Raw genomic sequence first — 21,160 nt, forward strand, 5'->3', positions numbered from 1 at the left:
AGTTTGAGCCAGATAGAAATGTATGAAGAAAACAAATGTAACTACACAAGTGGTAAAATTTAGGACTTTAAAGATGATTTAATATTCATACTTTGCAGTGCTAGGTCTGCATGGTTGATGAGGCTCCTGATAGTGCTGACTGTTGCTTTCCCCTAAATGGTTCCCTCAGCATTTCTTCCAACCTGCATCATGTGTGCAATTGAATAGCTTATTAAAAGATGTACGTAGAATTGTGTTAGAGACCCACCACCATTACATAGCTTCTAAGACCAGTTGTTTTGTAGTTTATAAATATGTCTGATCGTGAGAGAGTTATTACAAATTAATACAAATGCCGTGCCACTGAGCAAGATTGATGTGGCTTCCTTCTGACATTGGCTTCAAAAAAAATCGTATGCAACTTATGATTGAAGAGTTGAACACATACTGCCAGATGTTTTGGACTGTGCCATGAAAAGGCCTCATACGTTGAGAAATGCCAGTAGATTCCATTGGCTCGTGCTTTTTTTTAAGCAGGACAGCTCTATTTGTTTCAGATTGCTATGCACTGACGGTAAAATGATATCTTGTAGGGAGATTATTCGAGAAATTATCTTCCCATTGTGAAAGTGTTTTAAGAACTGAGGTGAGAGGGCAGAACGGTGAGGAGAATAGCAATTAAAAGTAAAGATGGAAAATTAGTGTTTATGAGGTGCATTACTGAACTCCAATACACTGGCACCATTGATGTAACAAAATTAGGATTGTTGCCCCATGGAGTGGTAGAATTAAGGAATTGACCAAATTGGCAAAGGGAGGCTTCAGGATAAAATTATTAAAATAGACAGAAAATAAATTATTCTTGAGTTCCGTAAAATCTTTGGTCTGTGTATTCCAATCTGAAACAATAGTGCTGGATCCATCGCTGATTAAAGGAATGTGAGCGAGAATGTTGCTATTCTCTTGGAGACAACCCAGTAATGGCAAATGTACGTCAAGTTTATTGGCAGTGCCAGATATCTGGCACAATGTTTTGTAACATTTCACAAATCTGGTTAGCATCAAACACAGCTACAAAAATGTGTTGTTCAACAGCTTATGTTGTGTTCCAACCGAACTTGTTCCATGTGGGCTTGTGCCAGATAGGCTCAGCAGTGCTTCGAATTTTAACTGCTTGCACCAGATTTTAAGCTGTCTCTATATATTTTCAACATGAATTGAAAAAATAAAACTTTGTACGAGTTTCTTTCTAATAACTTCATAATAAAATGTCCTATTGTTAGTGATATGTACAAAAGGCAGGTTTGACATAATACTAAACAGGTGGATCTTGTCAAAATCTTAGAAATTGAAATTGAAATGAATGTAAACCAGTATGGTATAAACTTTGAGGCTAGAAAACCACTTTTTCATATGCCTGTATTTCATTGGAACATAGAAACAGGAGTAAGCCACTCAGCCCCTTGAGTCTGTCCCGTCATTCAATTAAATCATGACTGATTTGTACCTCAACTTCAATGACTCACTTTTTGCTCATACCGAACAAAAATCTATCAGTCAATCATGAAAATTTTAATTGACCCAGCATCCAGAGCCTTTTGAGGGCGATTTCCACTACGCCGTGTACCTTATGTAGACATTTGAAATATTTAGTCCAAATTTGCTTTGTACTCTTGCTGATCTGTACGTTTGCAATGAAAGAACTGAAGAATTTGTAACTGAGTGCTGAAATAATTAATGAGATTAAAGAGACTGTGCATCGTATCCACATGGGGCCATATTACTAAACAAAAGAATGCTACCATTTTAAGGGTAATTACCTAACTGAAAAAGATAAATTTTCTGAATTTTAAAATTCGGCACTCTAAAATTTATAGTTTTGAAAAACAAAATGACTTTTTTCAGCTTATTTATTTTATACTTACAAATAAAATTCACAAAGCTGCCCAAATGTTGCAACTAGCAAAAGGAATTTGCTTCAACCTTCGAATCTTTGTACGTCCTTAGAGAAAGAATTGAAGCCACAGTGTTTTTTGAGCTTATTGATCTATTCTTTCACTCCTTCCATCCAATAATTGGCCGCTTCGATACAATGACTTAAAATGATCTTTTACAAAGTGGGAAACTTTGTTTCATTACATAAATCCCCAAACTGCAGAGCGTTTCCTAATAGAGATGAGCTTTTTAATGGAAGGTGGGATTTAATTTTAAAACTTCAAAAGCTTGATGATTTTAAATTAATTATAAAGTGATCTTTTTTGCAGTGATGTGCGATGGCGAATTCAGCAAGCAATAGCTGAAACATTTGGAATTGACTTAACTCGCTTGCACCTCACAAAGCCGACCTTTTTCTCAAGGATGAACAATACTGACGCCAAGACGATGCACGATGAGTATTGGCATCAGCACATTGATAAGGTATTGGACAATCTCTTGACACCTAATGGAAAACTTAGCAATTAAAACTCATTCACATATTACGTGTTGCAATCCAGAGAAAAGCTGCCTCCCATATTTCATGCTCGGTGAAATGTGCTGTGGAGTCCATTTTGTTGTTTAGGTTGCAGTGCTGTTTAAACAGCAAAGTACGTTGCCGTAGAAACGATGGAAGAATGTGTGATCGCACTTCTGTGGAAATGACAACATTTTCTTACAACGTTTATGTGTAAAAGGCATAAATGACCTATTGTTGCTTCTTATTGGTTGCCCAGAGTAAGTGGAGTCATGCTGACATTAATGTTTTGTGGCGGAGACCGAAGACGATGGCTTCGATCTTCCCAATATTTATATGACTTCTAACATTCATTTCATAACCACCTTTGGCATTTCTGTAGCTTTGTGGATAAATTATCTTAATTAGAAACGTTCAATTTGTATTCTCTTTAATAATTTTTGACTGGGGCGAAAAGTTTCCCTTGGAAAATTATGTGTGTTAAAAGAAAAAGAAAATGCAGGGTTTCCTTTATTTGTTATACACTAATGAATACATTAGAATTGGTCCTGAGAAGTGAGTATATATTTTTAAAAACCTAAACTGCAGTTCTGGAGGAGTAATCGAGCAAAAACACTGTTTTGTTGTTCAAATGCAGTCATATTTGTGTTTAATATAACTTATGATCATAGTTCCTGCCGTGATCTTGTAAAGTCCTGTGACTTAGAGGGCCATTTTCTTGTGATTTCAGTCCTAGATAAGAATCTACACATTTATATTGTTGGGTATTGGACATAGGGGGAAAAATTCAGTTGTTTGCGCCTTCCGTTAGCGCCTTAAGAGCGCGCTAATGGGGCGCAAAGTAACTAGCTCCCGGGCGCAGCGACGGTTGTGCCGCTCGTGAAATTAACTAGACAATTTGCGGCGGCGCTAAACACTACTGCCACGATCTCCTGCGCCGGCAGATTGTGACGTCAATCGAGTGCGCAACGCCCCGTTAGTGCCCCGGACCGGAAATTGAGTGGCGCCCCCTGCCTTATCGCCTGCCGCTAGCAACGACAGGTTGAGGGGAGCGTTATGCAGTCAGAAAGGGACTAGGGGAGCACTATTTAAAGGCGAGCGCTTCCTGCCTTTTTTTGTCGGTGACATTTTTGCACCACGCATTCTGAGAGAGAGAGAGAGAGAGACTTCTGGAGAGATTCAACGCTGTGTGAAGGAGTTTTGGGTACTGAGCAGCACTTTGCAGGTTGATTTTGATTTGCTCTTCCTTGCATCGATTTAGAAGAGACTATGGGGGTTGCACCCTGAGCTCTTTCCCTGGGCCTCCCCATTGTTCTTTCCACCAGATTTGATGCACAGGTCTCTCCAGGCCGAGATTCAAGGCTGTAATGAGCAGGGTGTGGATGGAGTGCAAGATCGACCCTCCCCTTTAAGAACTGACCGGCACCAATGTGTCTGTGTTCCATTGCTGGCTGACATCACATGGGCTTCGCCAGCGCTCTGGGGCAGCGCCTCGCTCCTCGGCGTTAGCACCTCAAGAGAGGTGTGTAGCACCTGATTTAGCGCTCCAATCACCTCCAGGGGCGATAGAAGCCAAGTTTGCAGTCGGAGGCGATAATTAGCGCCAGGCGCTAAACTTTGCGCCCAGCCGATAATTGTGCCCCAAATGGGGCAATACCGAATTTCTCCCCCATAGTGCCTAAAGGTTTAGGTAAATGTAATCAAAATCTTTCTTAAAGAAATTTTTCACTTTTAGGAGTATCATTGGTGATATACTGGTACATCTTGTGTATGATTAAAGAGATTGTGTTCTTGTCAGCAAAAACATGCATACCAGCTACACCTATCCACTTCTATTCTAAAGGAACCCTTGGTTTTACTTTGAGCTGACAGAGTGGCATGTTGACACAGTCAATTCTTTTATTTTTCCATAACATTGTTACATTATGTGTATGCATATTGGATTCCAATTTTCAACATGTCTAACGAAATGCATGATTTTGCATTCAGTACTATGTTTAAGGAAAGGCTACAGTCAAGTGCCCTGTATCGCAAAAGATGCATCAAGAAACAAAGACCCTGGCCACTCACCTTATTTGTATATGTGTTCTGTAACTCCCTTTTCCTTTCTCAACACTTATCTGTAGTTTACTCCTCAGACATATAGCATGGGATGTGGGCGTCGCTGGCAAGACTAGCATTTATTGCCATTCCCTAATTGTCCTTGAGTGACTTGCTAGGCCATTTCAGAGGGCATTAAGAGTCAACCACATTGCTGTGGGTCTGGAGTCACATATAGGCCAGACCGGGTAAGGGCGGTAGATTTCCTTCCCTAAAGGACATTAGTGAACCAGATGGGTTTTTATGACAATCTGGTAACGTAGTTGGAGCACAAAATACAGTCCAGTGGAGTGAATGTGACACGTTTTTTAATGACACAATTTGCAAAGTTGATAGGATCACATGCTTCTTTGGGTAATATAATATTTTACGTTGATAGATTATTTTTATTGTAAGAGAGATATGCCAACTTACTTCAAAGTTATGAAAGCAAATTACATGCATCAAAAATGCATTCTTGAACATTTTTCCAAACTCTTAAAATAATCAAAGAATTGAACTAAGATAGCCAAACTGAAAAAGCTAGCGACCATCTACATAAACTGTCATTGCAATTTGCAGATTTAAAATTTAAAATAATACTAAATACAGATATCAGTTTTTGAAGGCCTTTAAAAAGAGTGATGTTTCTTGAGATACATAGGGGGAGAAATTCAGTAGGTTGCGCCACCCGTTAGCGCCTTAAGAGGGCGCTAAGTGGGTCGCAAGCCAACTGGCGCCCGGGCACGGCACTGCCCACGCCTCCCGCTAAATTCCGCGGGACGTTAGTGGTGGCGCTAACTGTTAGCGCTGCGCCGCTGCCGATGACGTCATCGGTGTGCGCAGCGCCGCGCTGACACCCCGGCTGTGATATTTGGCAGCGCCCCCTGATTTACCGCCGGACGCTATGTCCGACCGGTTCAGGGGGGCCTACCTGCGGCCGGGGAGGCGCAAATTAAAGGCGAGGTGCGGGATGGCCATTTTTGTTGTTGGCCACCTGCCTGCGCTCCCGTCCCCGGCCTCCTGAACCCCCCCACCGCGGGGTGCCGGCTGCGCTCCAAGAGCCTGGCAATTCTCCTCGGTGCCGGGTTCTTTTGCCTTCACTCCCAATCCTCGGGGGCCCAGCTGGGCCCCAGATCGCGCTGCACAAGGCCCCTCCCCTTTAAGAAGGGGAGGAAGGCCTGCAATAGAAACATAGAAACATAGAAGATAGGAGCAGGAGTAGGCCATTCGGCCCTTCGAGCCTGCTCCGCCATTCAACGAGATCATGGCTGATCATCCAAACCCTAGCACCCGGTCCCTACACCGACAGCCATCCCACCCAAGCCCTATCCCCGTAACCCCACGTATTTAATCCCCCCTAACACTAAGGGCCACGATATTCACTCGCAGCGCCCCAAGAGGGATGCGGGGCGCCTCCAATAGCGCCGTGCTTCCCTTTGGGGCGCAACATCTCAATTTCCGGTGCGCGGGCGCGAATGTTTCCGGGGCGCTACTTTTAGCGCCTTGGCGAGGCTGGCGCCCCAAACTGGGCTATACTCAATTTCTCCCTCATACTGTTTGCAAATTTAGTAATTCTCGTAACATGATGTTTTTGAGCTGATCTGCTTCATGTTGTTCAGCAAATGCAGTGCATGTCAAAGTTAGCAGACAGTTTAGTGATTTGAGAAACTAATGGAAGAAATGTTAAAAGTGGCGTAGCATTCAATGTCCATGGATTGTGTGCAATACATGATTAAGAACAACAAAGAGACACTGACCCTTAAGAGACACGTAGAAACATTAGGGTAATTGGGATTTCTAGAGACAGTCTTCACTGTGATTGCTGCTCATCAACTGGTTTTCTTCCATGATTTTTGAGCAAAGCAGAATGGGCAAGTTTTGCTTGGTTTTGCTAATGAGCAGCATTTGTAAGCAGTTTTTGATCCTAGCCCAATTGCTAGACGGATGGTTCGAATCGCCCCCGCCTTATGAAAGTTCTATACCCGGGAATTATTATTCAGAGTGTAAATGAAATAAGTCACGGACAGGAATGCTTCGGTGAAAAATCAAACTTATATTTAGTTGGTCTAACATACACTGGCTAAAACATGCACTACTAAACGAAATCACTGTCTCTGTGGAGAATAAAATCCAGATTACAATCAACATACATACAGTACAAAACTGGGGACTATAACATGCAGTAATTCCCTTGTTGCTATGATGGACTATAATTTCACCCCTATCAACGAATTACCCAGTCGAATAAACCCCTTCGCCTGGCTGAATCAAACGAAGCTCCCACCCTTGGAATTAGCCCAAAAGCTCCACTTCTGAGAGACTATGCTTACCCCCACACGTGGTTGGTTTCGATCGCTCTGCTCGTTAGCTTCTCTAGTACTTGTTCGATCTTGTAGGAGCAGGGAGCAAGAGAGAGAGAGAGAATGGTGGAAAAGAGTCTATCTTTATAGTAGTCTGCCTGCCCCTTTTCCCACCAATCTTTAAAATCCATTTGCTTCTGAGCACTCCGGTGCTTAATCTGTGATGAGACATCCTCGGACCCATGCGTATTGGATTAATGGCCCTAAGTCTGAGACATATCTTTCGGTCTCTGTGTTGGGAAAAATTGGCTCCCCTTCGGCTGGGTGAAGCTAGTGGGTCCATTGTTCTGCTTCTCTTCTGAGATGGAAGTGAGAAGTGCTTTGCATATTAGAGTGGTTTTTCTAATCAAGTTCAATGGCCCCCTTCCTTTTTCCAGGACCGTCGGGCGAACCCATACACAGTTCTTTTGTCACAGCCAACTGCCATGCGTTCTCTGGAGTTTTTAACAAAACCAGTCTTTCACGTATCTGCACAGGGTGATCCCATAACAGGAAAAAATACCCTCAGAAAAATCCCATAAAGTCCACAAAATATTCCAGACTGAGTCCATTCTTCAGAGACTTTGCGATCTCTTCACATTAGCCTTTGAATTTTTGCATCAGAGTAATTCTGAAGGTTAAATATTCAGCCTGATGATTTAATCTATTTATTTCTGCAGACATAAATTCCAAGTTTTACAGACATTTCAGGTTTACTTTATCGAACAGCTCTATGCTCATTGCATTTCATAGCACTTCTGTCTGTATCTCAGTGTTAAAGATATAATTATAAGTTGGTGTTATGACTTTATATAAGCATGTATCAGACTGCTCCATTTAATATTATTCTAATTGCTAAGCAGTGCCCTGAAAGGGTAACACATAATTATAATTTTCAGGATTTTTTTGTGCTGTTGACAATTATTCTCTCTTGATCATTCAGATTCTTCAATTATTAGCCCCGGTGCTATTTATATGTAAATCTCAAGGATCTGCAATCAAATGCCATGTTCAGGTTTTGAATTGTGTTTCATCCTGATTTGTCCTTGAGTTGTGTTAAATCGGCTGTGGAGTTATACAGACTAGGAAAATTGTGGTTTGATCTCAGCCCATGCTGCCTTTGCTGATGTCATCTGGGGCTACAATAGGGGTGCGAAAACTGACCTATGAGTTTGGGTTAGTGAGAGGAAAATTGGCTCGGGTTCTTGCACCTGATCATTATTTAGCAACCTCTGTTGAAAGTGTATGTGTGAGAGAGACAGAAAGAGAGAGAACAGGTGAGGACAGGAAGGGGATGGGGAAGAGCTCCCTGTGATGGAACAGCCTGCTGACGCTCACTATCAAAGCTCACATATGCCCATGCCTAACAGGAAGGTCAAATCATTGGCAAAAATACAGGCTGTGGATGATGACCCTGGTTAATCTTCTGCTAGGTGAAAAGTGTGTCTTGTTAGTTTAAGAAAAATAAAACTGCAGGATTTGTCCCCCTATCTTGTTCAAGAAAGCTTCATTAAATGTTATCCCGAAACCTAAACTTAATAGCCAACTTTTTACAAAGTTCAAATCAGTTGAATAGGAATGAGAACAGCGAGTCTTAGAAATAGGGAGAGTTGTTTTAAATTGAGAAACGAGTGAACGGCCAAGGTAAATAGTGCAGAACAACATCAAGGATGACAATAGTCGGAGAGAATTCAAGGTCAATCATAGAAACATAGAAGATAGGAGCAGGAGTAGGCCATTCGGCCCCTCGAGCCTGCTCCGCCATTCAATGCGATCATGGCTGATCATCCAAATTCAGTACCCTGTCCCTGCTTTCTCCCCATATCCCTTGATCCCTTTAACCTTAAGAAATATATCCGACTCCTTGAATATATTTAATGAATTGCCCTCTACTGCCTTCTGTGGTAGAGAATTCCACAGGTTCACCACTCTCTGGATGAAGAAATTCCTCCTCATTTCTGTCCTAAATGGCTTACCCCTTATCCTTAGACTGTGACCCCTGGTTCTGGACTCCCTCCATGGCAAGACCATCCTTCCTGCATCTAGTCTGTCCAGTCCTGTCAGAATTTTATAAGTTTCAATGAGATCCCCTCTCATTCTTCTAAACTCCAGCGAGTATAAGCCCAATTGACCCAATCTCTCCTCATACGTCATTCCTGCCATCCCAGGTATCAGCCTGGTGAATCTTCGCTGAACTCCTTCCATGGCAAGAACATCCTTCCTCAGATAAGGCGACCAAAACTGCACACAATACTCAAGATGTGGTCTCACCAAGGCCCTGTACAACTGCAGTAAGACATCCTTGTTCCTGTACTCAAACCCTCTTGCTACGAAGGCCAACATACCATTTGCCTTCTTAACCACCTGCATGCTTACCTTCAGCGACTGATGCACAAGGACACCCAGGTCTCGTTGCACTTCCCCTTCTCTCAATCTATTGCCGTTCAGATAATAATCTGCCTTCATGTTTTTGCCAATCAGGAAGTTGTCATTGATACTAAGTTTGTTTTTCTAAACCTGTAAATTGCTGGAGTTCTTTTGTATTATACTTGAAAATGCAATTAAAACATTGTGCTTTTTGATACAAAGAGCAACAGAAAATGTCTTGGAATATTCCTCCTTCAAAACAATTTAACCGATCATTGCTGTTTGTGGCACCTTGCTGTGTGCAGAATGGTTTCGTTTGCTTGCGTAAACAGTCATTGCATTGCAATTTAATTAATTTGAGGTCTCTAGATGTTTCTGAGAGATGTGATGAGACATGATATAGGCACAAGTTTTTCCTTTCTTTTAAAGCTGTGTTTTTATGCTAAGTTTCTAGTCCTTGATTCCCTAATCTACGCAGGAATTTTAATCAATGGGATTAGACTGCCACATAGAATATATTTTGAGGGCGTGGACCATGTACAGCAGGCACCTCAAAGCACTGGAGAGGTACCACCAACGCTGCCTCCGCAAGATCCTGCAAATCCATTGGCAGGATAGGCGCACCAACATCAGTGTTCTCGCTCAGGCCAACATCCCCAGCATCGAAGCTTTGACCACGCTCGATCAGCTCCGATGGACGGGCCATGTCGTCTGCATGCCCGATACGAGACTCCCAAAACAAGCGCTCTACTCGGAGCTCCGACACAGCAAGAAAGCCCCAGGTGGGCAGAGGAAACACTTCAAAGACACCCTCAAAGCCTCCTTGAAAAAGTGCAACATCCCCACCTGGGAATCCCTGGCCCAAGACCACACAAAGTGGAGGAGAAGCATCCGGGAAGGCGCTGAACACTTCGAGCCTCTTCGCCGGGAGCAAGCGGAAGCCAAGCGCAAACAGCGGAAGGCGTGCACGTCAACCCAAGTACCCCACCCACCCGCCCCTTCAACCACCGTCTGCCCCACCTGTGACAGAGACTGTAGGTCCTGCATTGGTCTCATCAGTCACCTGAGAACTCATTTTTAGTGCGGAAGCAAGTCATCCTCGGTTCCGAGGGACTGCCTAGGAAGAAGAAAGAATATATTGAAGTGACCCATCACACCCCTCCTCTGACAGTGGCTGTAAATAGTAATGTCTCTTCCTGTCAGCAGTCGTCTTCTCTCCTTTCATGATTCAAGAGGTAGTGAGTTACAACCTGCTAAATTGCTACTTTTTAAAATCTTTTAATGCATTTTTTATCCTTTACTTCTCTCCATTGCAACCTAGCACATTTCGTCACTATAAATTTGAAACTTTTGCATTCAACAAAAACCAGAATGTTCGTCTGGGTAAATATTTCTTATCTTGACAGCCTGCTTTTCGCATCCAGCATGAAATCCATTTGCTTCCACCATGGGCCCATTCTCACCTTCTAATCGTTCGGATGCTTGTCTCTCTCTCTCTGTTCCTCCTTTCTATAAATCGAAGGAGATAAAACCCCTGCTTCACTCATTCCAAAGGTAAATGAAAGTGAATGCTTGACACAAGCCCCAGAGTTCAGAAAAGAAAGCTGGCCCACCATCTTCAGCAACGTCTGAACCAGAAGGTCCTTTGAAATCTAAGAAAGGGAAATGTATCTTCCGCCTCGGCATTGGTGAGATGGTGAAAGTGACGTGTAGATTCTGAACGTGGACCTAAAAGACGGGTCAAATTTGGCTTTAAAAATGGACAGTGCAAGGTAGGAATGAGAAAAGGCTGTTACTGTAGCGGGGTTGGACTCTACAAACTTTCTGCTTGTTCATTTTGGTTCCTTTCTCGACTGGAAGTTTCTTAGGTTCACAGCTGTTGCCTTATGTAAAGGATTGCTGATTTTAGTGGTGTGATTATCTTTTGTGTTATCAGTGTGCCGATATAACGCCAGTTGGTATGAAATCGCCTTTTTCTTATGTCCATAAAAAAGCAACGTGATCGAGACACTAAAACGAATGGGCTAATGCCTCTGTCAAAAAAGCAGATAGAGGCATTTGACAAGAATGCATCAACCATTCAGATGATAATATCACAAGAATCCTTTCCAGGCTAATATTTCTTATATTGTGCAATATTTAGTAAACAAACGATAGAGGAATATTGAAGTGTTTTTTTTCCCCTGTATTGCACGAACCTTTTACACTAATGGATTGAAAACTTTGTTACCTGAACACGGTAGCTCTGAAACTGCCATATCCACAGGCTCAGATGTTGCTGACGATGTGTAAAGAAAAACTTGCATTTATATACAGGAAACTTCGCGATATCTGGCACCGACGGGACCGAGCTGCTGCCGATCTATCAAAACTTCCGGATAGACCAGCGCTAATGTTGAAGGATACGGAGCCGTATCTGACAACAAACGCTGTTGCTGCTTGTAAACACTCGGCCCGTACCTTGGAAGCGTCTCTGAAGCTGTTGCTAAGCTACAGAGACGCTTTCCAGAGCCTGACTGTTTTTATAAAAAAAAAAAAAAATGCTAGGAGAAGAAAAAAAACCTAACCAAAACGGCTGCTGATTTCTGCCATTAGATCGAGGTTTCCAGACATACAACCTCCGGATAAACCAAAGTTTCCTGTAGCATCTTATCACCTCTTGGAGAAACATCTCAAAGTGCTTCTCAATGCTTCACAGTTACTGTTGTAATGTGGGCAAATGCAGCAGCCAGATTTCACTCAGTAAAATTCTACAAACAGCAATGAAATGATGAATGACAGGGTAATCTATAACTAGGCAGTTTAAAAAAAAATTATGGAGGAACGTTTTACCCTGAACAGCCATTATTTTGATCTATGCCCATGTTGTTGTGACTATCACATTGTGAGGGATGAATAATTATGCTGTTGCACTGCGTTTGTTGAGTGACAGTTAGACAAATGAACTAAAACAGAAGCCTCTTTGTCTCCACTTTCAACTCATTACAGCGGATAATGTTCAGTGCTACTTTTCTCAGTGGAATTCGAGCAGGAACTAAATCTGACCTGCTGCTTTGATGTTTTTCACAGGTGACATATGGATCATTTGACTACACTTCACTACTGTACCTCTCTGACTACAAGACTGATTTTGGTGGTGGACGATTTGTGTTCGTCGATGAACTTGCCAACAGAACAGTGGAGCCTCGAATAGGTATGATTTTTCTTTACATTTTTTTCAATCCTCAGAACCCGAAGAAAATGCTTGAAACTTCTTTGAAATGTGTTGGGCTTTGTGTTCTTCAAATGTCCGTGCTGGCGAGTGGCGTATTTTCTACTTCTGTCACTCAGCGTCAGCATCAGGGACTCTCGGGTCAGGTATCGCACTGACCCAATGTTGTGGGAAACTTCCTATGTTTTATCTCAGTAATGCAACACTCAAATAGCACTAATCTCAAAAGAGCATCCCTATTAGATTACCGTCCATTTTTACATTTTCCACACGAATGCATCTTGTTACCTTTATGAGTATGAGGCTGAATTGTGGTTATTTTGTGTTGTGGGCTCATATTTAATAGAAAGTGGGTTAAAACTAGCCACGGTCATTTCATCCTGTCAGGTGGGTTCAAACCCCAGGCCCTAGAAGTGAAAGGATATATTTTTTGGCAATTTTCTCTTCCATTTTTTTTTTATTCATGGGATGTGGCAAGTCCGGCATTTATTGCCCATCCCTAATTGCCGTTGAGCCACCATTTCAGAGTCAACCACATTGCTGTGGGTCTGGAGTCACATGTAGGGATAGGTAAGGATGACATTACCTTCCCTAAAGGTCATTAGTGAACCAGATGGTTTTTACAACAATCTGGTAGTTTCATGGTCACCATTACTGATACTAGCTTTTATTTTAATTCTAGATTTATTTAATTAACCGAATTTAAATTCCCCAGCTGCTGTGGTGGGATTTAAACTCATGTCTCCGGCTCATTAGTCCAGGCCTCTGGATTACTGGTCCAGTAACATAGCCACTATGCTACCGTACCCCATTTCCTCTGTCCCTTCCTCGCTTGGGGTTTGGTCCCATGGTTCACAGTCGATCCCAGCAGCTCACCTAAGTGACCATTCTCATGTGTGACCCAAGATGGCAAATTTTGGCAGGCTATTTGATCCTGAGAGTGGGCCATCACAGTGGGCCTCATCCTATGTCCACCCCAGCAGACTTTTAGCAAAAGTTGTAGCAAGTGAGTAGGAGCAGGAATTCTGTTGCTCTTCTCTCGAGCCAAGAGGCACAGAGGCAAATTGTAGCAAACTATTTTTCACCCTGACTGAGATCAGCCAGCTCGACATGAATTGCAAATTGAACATGGGACCTTGTACACTATATGACAACTTGTGAAACACCTTCTTTATCATCTGAGCCACTAGGGAACTGCAAAGGCAATATTCTAAATAAAACTGCTGCCTGTGGACCACGTGCAGCCTTTGTATTCTGGTAATCTGGCTCTTGGAGCCGAGGCAATTCATTCCCGTTTGTGTTGATATTTCTTACTTGTTTCTTTCTGTTTGAATTTGGTTGCCATCTTGGAAAGGGCTGCTTTTTGTGGTGTTCCTACTTCGGTGGATAAATTCCAAATCAGAGCAGCAAGATCTGCTTTTATTAGTAACTTAATATACATGCAAATTAATGGGAAAATGGATTTAAACCTTTATAAATGACTCCTGAAGCTCCATGGTAAGACAAAAGCTTGGATGTGGCTATACAGGAAACTTTCTTTTATCCGGCACGGATGGGACCGACGTGGTGCCGGTTCATCAAAAATTCCGGATAACCGAACGCTATAGTAAAAGATAGGGAGAGCTGACAGCTCCATATAAAGCAACAAACCCTGTTGCTTAGCAACAACTGTAGAACAGTGAACACAAGTTTCAAGCGTCTCTGTAGCTTCGCAACAGCTGCAGCCACACCCTTGCACAGCACAGATGGAAGAAGGCAAATAAATATGAAGTAAAACCTACTCCTGAATTTTGCCGGTTAACCGACATTTCCGGTTATTTAGGTGCCGGTAAATCGAAAGTTTCCTTTACTATTTAAACTTGGTCACTTCATAAGATTCCCTTTACACTATGTGCTCAGCCAAAACCTCCCTGTGTTGAACAACATAGTACTTTTGTCCATTCATTCCTGTTAATTAACTTTATTACATTTCTTTGTGTAGTGCACTGATTCCAGTGTATGCCTAAAAGAAATAATTGGGGTTAAACAGTCGATACACTAACTACATCTGTGTTTTTAATCACTTTTGTGTGAAATATATGTTCCTGTGTTTTAGGTTTAGAGTGAATTAATAATTGAATGGATGAAGGTCTGAAGATTTGCATTTTGATATTTTTATCACATTGTTTTGATAGAAATGCTGTTCCAAGCACAACCTTCCCTGGCAAATGAGTTATGTGCTTGCTGGGGTGCAACGACAATAAACTAAATTTCACTACTCGTTCAGGAGCAAGAATAGTACATGAGTAACATTTAAATGTTGCTGAGTACAGAAATCAAAATTCAAGTCTGCTTTAATGGTATTCTTGAATTTAAAAAAGACAATTTTAATCCTGCCCATCAGCGGAAACCAGGCAGGTGGGCAATTAAAATGCTACGGGGAACTTACCCGGCAATGTCCCGCTCCCTGCCCTCAGCCTTCATGTTTAACCCACTCTTCTGAGCTGGCAAAAAAGACAAGTGCCAGAAACACTTTAAATATGCAAAAAAAAATGTATTCGTTCCTGGGATGTGGGCGTCGCTGGCAAGGCCCACATCCCAGGAACCACATATTGCCCATCCCTAATTGCCCTTGAGAAGGTGGTGGTGAGCTGCCTTCTTGAAGCGCTACAATCCATGTGGCGAAGGTACTCCCACAGTGCTGTTAGGGAGGGAGTTCCAGGATTTTGACCCAGCGTCGATGAGGGAACAGCGATATATTTCCAAGTCAGGATGGTGTGTGACTTGGAAGGGGAACTTGGAGATGGTGGTGTTCCCATGTGCCTGCTGCACTTCTCCTTCTAGGTGGTAGAGGTCACGGGTTTGGGAGGTGCTGCCGAAGAAGCCTTGGCGAGTTGCTGCAGTGCATCTTGTAGATGGTACACACTGCAGCCACGGTACGCCGGTGGTGGAGGGAGTGAATGTTTAAGGTGGTGGATGGGGTGCCAATCAAGCGGGCTGCTTTATTGTGGATGGTGTTGAGCTTCTTGAGTGTTGTTGGAGCTGCACTCATCCAGGCAAGTGGAGAGTATTCCATCACACTCCTTACTTGTGCCTTGTAGATGGTGGAAAGGCTTTGGGGAGTCAGGAGGTGAGACATTCGCCTCTGACCTGCTGTTGTTGCCACTGTATTTATGTGGCTGGTCCAGTTAAGTTTCTGGTCAGTGATGACCCCCCAGGATGTTGATGGTGGGGGATTCGGTGATGGTAATGCCGTTGAATGTCAAGGGGTGGCGGTTAGACTCTCTCTTGTTGGAGATAGTCATTGCCTGGCACTTGTGTGGCACAAATGTTACCTGCCACTTAACAGCCAAAGCTTGAATGTCGTCCAGGTCTTGTTGCATTCGGGCATGGACTACATCATTATCTGAGGAATTGCGAATGGAACTGAACACTGTGGAAGCATCAGCGAACATCCCCACTTCTGACCTTATGATGGAGGGAAGGTCATTGATGAAGCAGCTGAAGATAGTTGGGCCTAGGACACTACCCTGAGGAACTCAGATGAACATAGGAAATAGGTGCAGGAGTGGGCCATTTGGCCCTTCGAGCCTGCTCCGCCATTCAACAAGATCATGGCTGATCTTCTACCTCAACTCTACCTTCCCCCACTATCCCCATATCCCTTGATTCCCTTAGTTCCCGAAAATTTATCGACCTCTGTCTTGAATATATTCAACGACTAATCATCCACAGCTCTCTTGCGTAGAGAATTCCAAAGATTCGCAATCCTTTGAGTGAAGAAATTACTCCTCATCTCAGTCCTAAATGGCCGACCCCTTATTCTGAGACTGTGACGCCGTGGTCTAGACTCCCCAGCCAGGGGAAACATTTTCTTAGCATTAACTCTGTCAAGCCCCTTAAGAATTTTATATGTTTCAATTAGATCACCTCTCATTCTTCTAAACTCTAGGGAATATAGGCCTAGTCTAGAAAGAAAGACTTGCATTTATATGGTGCCTTTCAAGACCACCGGACATCTCAAAGTGCTTTACAGCCAATGAAGTACTTTTGGAGTGTAGTCACTGTTGTAATGTGGGAAATGCGGCAGCCAATTTACGCACAGTAAGCTCCCATAAACAGCAATATGATAATGACCAGATAATCTGTTTTTGTTATGTTGATTGAGGGATAAATATTGGCCAGGACACCGGGGATAACTCACCTGCTCTTCTTCGAAATAGTGCCATGGGCTCTTACACATCCACCTGAGAGCAGACGGGGCCTCGGCTTAACGTCTCATCCGAAAGACGGCACCTCCGACAGTGCATTGGAAGCTTCCTCAGCACTGTACTGGAGTGTCAGCCCAGATTTATGTGCTCAAATCTCATGGAGTGGGACTTGAACCCACAACCTTCTGACTTAGAGACAAGAGTGCTGCCCACTAAGCCACAGCTGACACTCGGGTAGATTTTCCTGAAGCTGTCGGGAAGGAGGCGGGTCTACAACTTTCGGGTTTTAGTCCCGCCTACATCGACGTCCGGCCAATCCACGCTATTTTCCCTTGATTGACCTTGTTGAGCCTGCCCAGCGGGCTCAGCAGGCCAATTAAGGGCCACCCGGCGACAGGTGACGTCACAGACTGAAATTTCATCTGAAATATCAGTGTTTCACAGCTGTTTGAAGCTGTCAAACACTGACAATCTGACTTCTAACCTGAGTCCTTCTACACAGACTCAGTTAGAACTGTCACCGGCAATGAAAGCTGAAGGCTGTCACTTTTGACAGATCGCAACCATTTTGCTTTCAGTGCCGGCTGAGTGATGGACTCCCGAAACCTAGAGGAAGAAAGGCTGTTAAGGTAAGTACAGGTAATTTAAACTTCTTTACACACTTTAGACACACCAAACACACTTACCTTTGCACTCATGCACCCATCACTCACCTGAACACTGACATCGCGACCCCTCCAAGTTCTTCAACCTGACGGCCCGCCTGCTCTAACCTGGCGTGGTTTGGAGCCGTCGGGAATCCCACACGAAACCCCTCAAAATAGGGATTCGGCTAAAAACTGCCTGTTAACTACCTGTTAACAGGCAGTTAATTGGCACTAATCCCTTCCCGCCTCGGGTCGGCGGGTCCCAGTGCGGGGCGGGTACCCGCCTCCTCTGAAACTTACGTGGAGGCGGGTTTTGGGCGGGATGGTGTTGGGACCCTCGATTTCGGGATTTCCCCCCCCCCCCCCCCCCACACACGCCTGAAACCCCGCCTGATGGCTCCAGGGAAATCTACCCCTCAATCTCTCCTCATTGGGCAATCCCCTCATCCCAGGAACCAGTCCAGTGAACCTTCGTTGCCCTCCCTCTAAGGGATGTATGTCTTTCCATAGGTAAGGAGACCAGAACTGTACACAGTGCTCCAGGTGTGGCCTCACCAATGCCCTGTATAATTGTTTTACTTTATCCCTTTGCAACAAAAGCTAACATACCATTTGCTTTCCTAATTGCTTGATGTACCTGCATGTTAACTTTCTGTGAATCATGTATAAGGACACCCAGGTCCCTCTGATTGCAAACAATTCCCAGTCTCTCATCAGTCAAAGAATATTCTGCTTTTTTGTAAAGTGGAAAACTTCACACTTCCCCACATTGTATTCCATTTGCCATGTTCTTGCCCACCCAGTCAACTTGTCTACATCTCTCTGCAGCCTCTTTGCATCTTCCTCAAAGCTTACTTTCCCACCTAGCTTTGTATCATTAGCAAACTTGGATACGTTACACTCAGTCCCTTCATCTAAGTCATTAACATAGATTGTAAATAGCTGAGGCCCAAGCACTGATCCTTGCAGTACCCCACTAGTTACAGCCTGCTAACCCGAAAAAGTCACGTTTATTCCTACTCTCTGTTTTGTGTCCACTAACCAATCCTCAGTCCATGCTAATATATTATCCCCAATCCCATGAGTCCTAATTTTGTGTAATAACCTCTTGAGTGGCACCTTATCGAATGCTTTTTGAAAATCCAAATACACTACATCCACTGGTTCCCCCTTATCCATCCTACTAGTTAGATTTCCCTTTCATAAATCCATATTGACTCTGCCTAATCATATTACGATTTTCTAAGTGCCCTGTTACCACGTCCCTAATAATAGATTCTAGCATTTTTGCCTCCTACTGATTTCAGGCTAACTGGCCTATAGTTCCCCATTTTTTCTCTTCCTCCTTTCTTAAATAACAGGGCTATGTTTGCTACCTTCCAATCCTTGGGGATTGTTCTAGAATCTAGGGAATTCTGGAAGATTAATACCAGTGCATCCACTATCTCTGCAGCGACCTCTTTTAAATCCCTAGGATGCAGGTCGTCAGGTCCAGGGGATTTGTCACCACTTAGTCCCATTAATTTCTCCAGTACTATGTCTTTACTTATACTGATTTCTTTAAGTTCCTCATTCTCTCTAGACCCTTGGTTCCCCATTAGTTATGGAATGTTTTTTGTGTCTTCTACCGTGAAGACAGATACAAAGGGCTGGATTTTGTCAATGGGGAGCTTTTGGAGGCGGGACTCCCACTTGTTGGGTTTTAGTTCCGCCTCCATCGACTTGTGGCCAATCCACACTATTTTCCCTTGATTGACCTTGTTAAGCCTGCCCAGTGGGCCAAGCAGGCCAATTAAGGGAAAGCCGGTTACAGGTGACGTCAGCGAGTGCCGTTTCATCTGTCGAGCTTTTGGCAGATGAAATGTCATCGTTTGATGGCTCTGTGAAGCTGTCAAACTCTGACAATCTGTCTTCTAAGTTGTGTCTTTACTCAAGACTCAATTAGAAAGCCTTCCTGACTAGAAAGCAGAAGGCTGCAGCTTTTGACAGTTCAGCGGCCATTCTGCTTTCTGTGCCGGTGGGCTGAGGGACTCCCGAGACCTGAAGGGAGAAAGCCTGCAGGAAGAAGTAAAGGTAAGTAAAACTTATTAAAACACTTTACACACACCTCACACACTTACCTCTGCACACATGCACCCATTATTCACCTGCACACCGGACATCTCGGCCCCTTTGACCCCGGCAGACCGATGGCCCGCCTCGCTGACCCTGGCGAGGTTCGGAGCCGTCGGGAAGCCCACACTTCAGGGCTCAAAATAGGGATTAGCCAAAAAACTGCCTGTTAACTACCTGTTAACAGGCAGTTAATTGGCTTTAATCCCCTTCACGCCTCGAGGAGGCGGGACCCGGCATGGGTCGGCTACCCGCCTCCTGGCAAGATGGGTTGGGGCGGGTTGGGCACCCGCCCCCAAATTCTGCCACTTTCCCGGCAGTCCCGCCTCCAAACCCACCTCCCCAGGGCTGGCAAAATCCAGCCCAAAGTATTTGTTTAATGTCTCTGCCATTTCCTTATTGCTCATTATAATTTCTCCTGTCTTTGTCTCTAATGGGCCCACATTTACTTTCACTAATTTCTTCCTATTTACGTACCTATAGAAATGTTTACAATCTATTTTCATGTCTCTTGCTAATTTACTCTCATTCTTTTTCTCTTTCCTTTTCAATTTCTTAGTCCTCCTTGCGGAATTCTAAACTCCTCCCAATCCTCAGGCTTACTACTTTTTTTGGCAACATTATAAGCCTCTTCCTTTGACCTAATACTATCTTTAACTTCTCTTGTTAGCCACGGTTGGACCACTTTTCCTGTGGGTTTTTTGTGCCTTAAAGGAATGTATATTTGTTGTAAATTATGTATTTATTCTTTAAATGTTAGCCATTGCTTGTCTACCGTTATACCTTTTAATGTAATTTCCCAATCTACCTTAGCCAACTCGCCCCTCATTCCTACGTAGTTTGCTTTGTTTAGATTTAAGACCCTAGTTTCAGACTTAACTAAATCACTTTCAATCTCAATATAAAATTCTATCATATTATGGTCACTCTTCCCTAAAGGCCCCTTTACTACAAGGTTATTAATTAACCTTTTCTCATTGCACAATACTAGATCTAAAATGGTCTGTTCCCTAGATGGTTCCTCAGCACACTGATCCAGAAAACTATCTTGTATGCATTCCATGAACTCTCACCGAACCTCTGGAATTCAGCTCTTTTGTCCATGTTTGGACCAAGGCTGTAATGAGGCTTAGAGCCGAGTAGTCCTGGCGGAACCCAAACTGAGCATCAGTGACCAGGTTATTGGTGAGTAAGTGCAGCTTGATAGCACTGTTGACTACACGTTCCATCACTTTGCTGATGATTGAGAGTAAACTGATGAGGTGGTAATTGGCCGGATTGGATTTGTCCTGCTTTTTGTGGACAGGATGTATTTGGACTTTTTTCCACATTCTTGGGTAGATGACAGTGTTGTATCTGTATTGGAACAGCTTGGCTAGAGACGCAGCTAGTTCTGGAGCATAAGTCTTCAGCACGACAGCCGGAATGTTGTCAGGGCCCGTAGCCTTTGCTGTATCCAGTGTGCTCAGCCGTTTCTTGATATCACGTGGAGTGAATCGAATTGGCTGAAGACTAGCTTCTGTGATGGTGGGGACGTCAAGAGGAGCCCGATATGGATCATTCACTTGGCACTTTTGGCTGAAGGTGGTTGCAAACGCTTCAGCCTTGTCTTTTGCACTCGCAAGCTGGGCTCCGTCATCAGTGAGGATGGGGATATTCTCCCATTAGTTGTTTAGTTGTCCACCACCATTCACGACTGGATGTGGCAGGACTGCAGAGCTTTCATCTGATCCATTGATTGTTGGATCACTTAGCTCTGTCTATAGCATGCTGCTTTTGCT

At 43.6% G+C, this 21,160-nt stretch overlaps 1 protein-coding gene across 2 annotated transcripts in view; it reads left to right on the top strand.

The window, feature by feature from the left end:
- Positions 1–21,160, top strand: part of ogfod3 (2-oxoglutarate and iron dependent oxygenase domain containing 3) — a 143,549-nt gene that overhangs the window by 76,880 nt on the left and 45,509 nt on the right. For both annotated transcript variants that reach the window (XM_085963506.1, XM_085963507.1), the window contains exons 7-8: positions 2,244–2,397; positions 12,289–12,412. In XM_085963506.1, the coding sequence (XP_085819632.1) occupies positions 2,244–2,397; positions 12,289–12,412 (278 nt within the window). The remainder of the gene's footprint in view (positions 1–2,243; positions 2,398–12,288; positions 12,413–21,160) is intronic.

Source organism: Somniosus microcephalus, chromosome 21, assembly GCF_052327205.1.
Source record: "Somniosus microcephalus isolate GS21.2 chromosome 21, FLI_Smic_1.0, whole genome shotgun sequence".
Taxonomy (NCBI): Eukaryota; Metazoa; Chordata; class Chondrichthyes; order Squaliformes; family Somniosidae; genus Somniosus; species Somniosus microcephalus.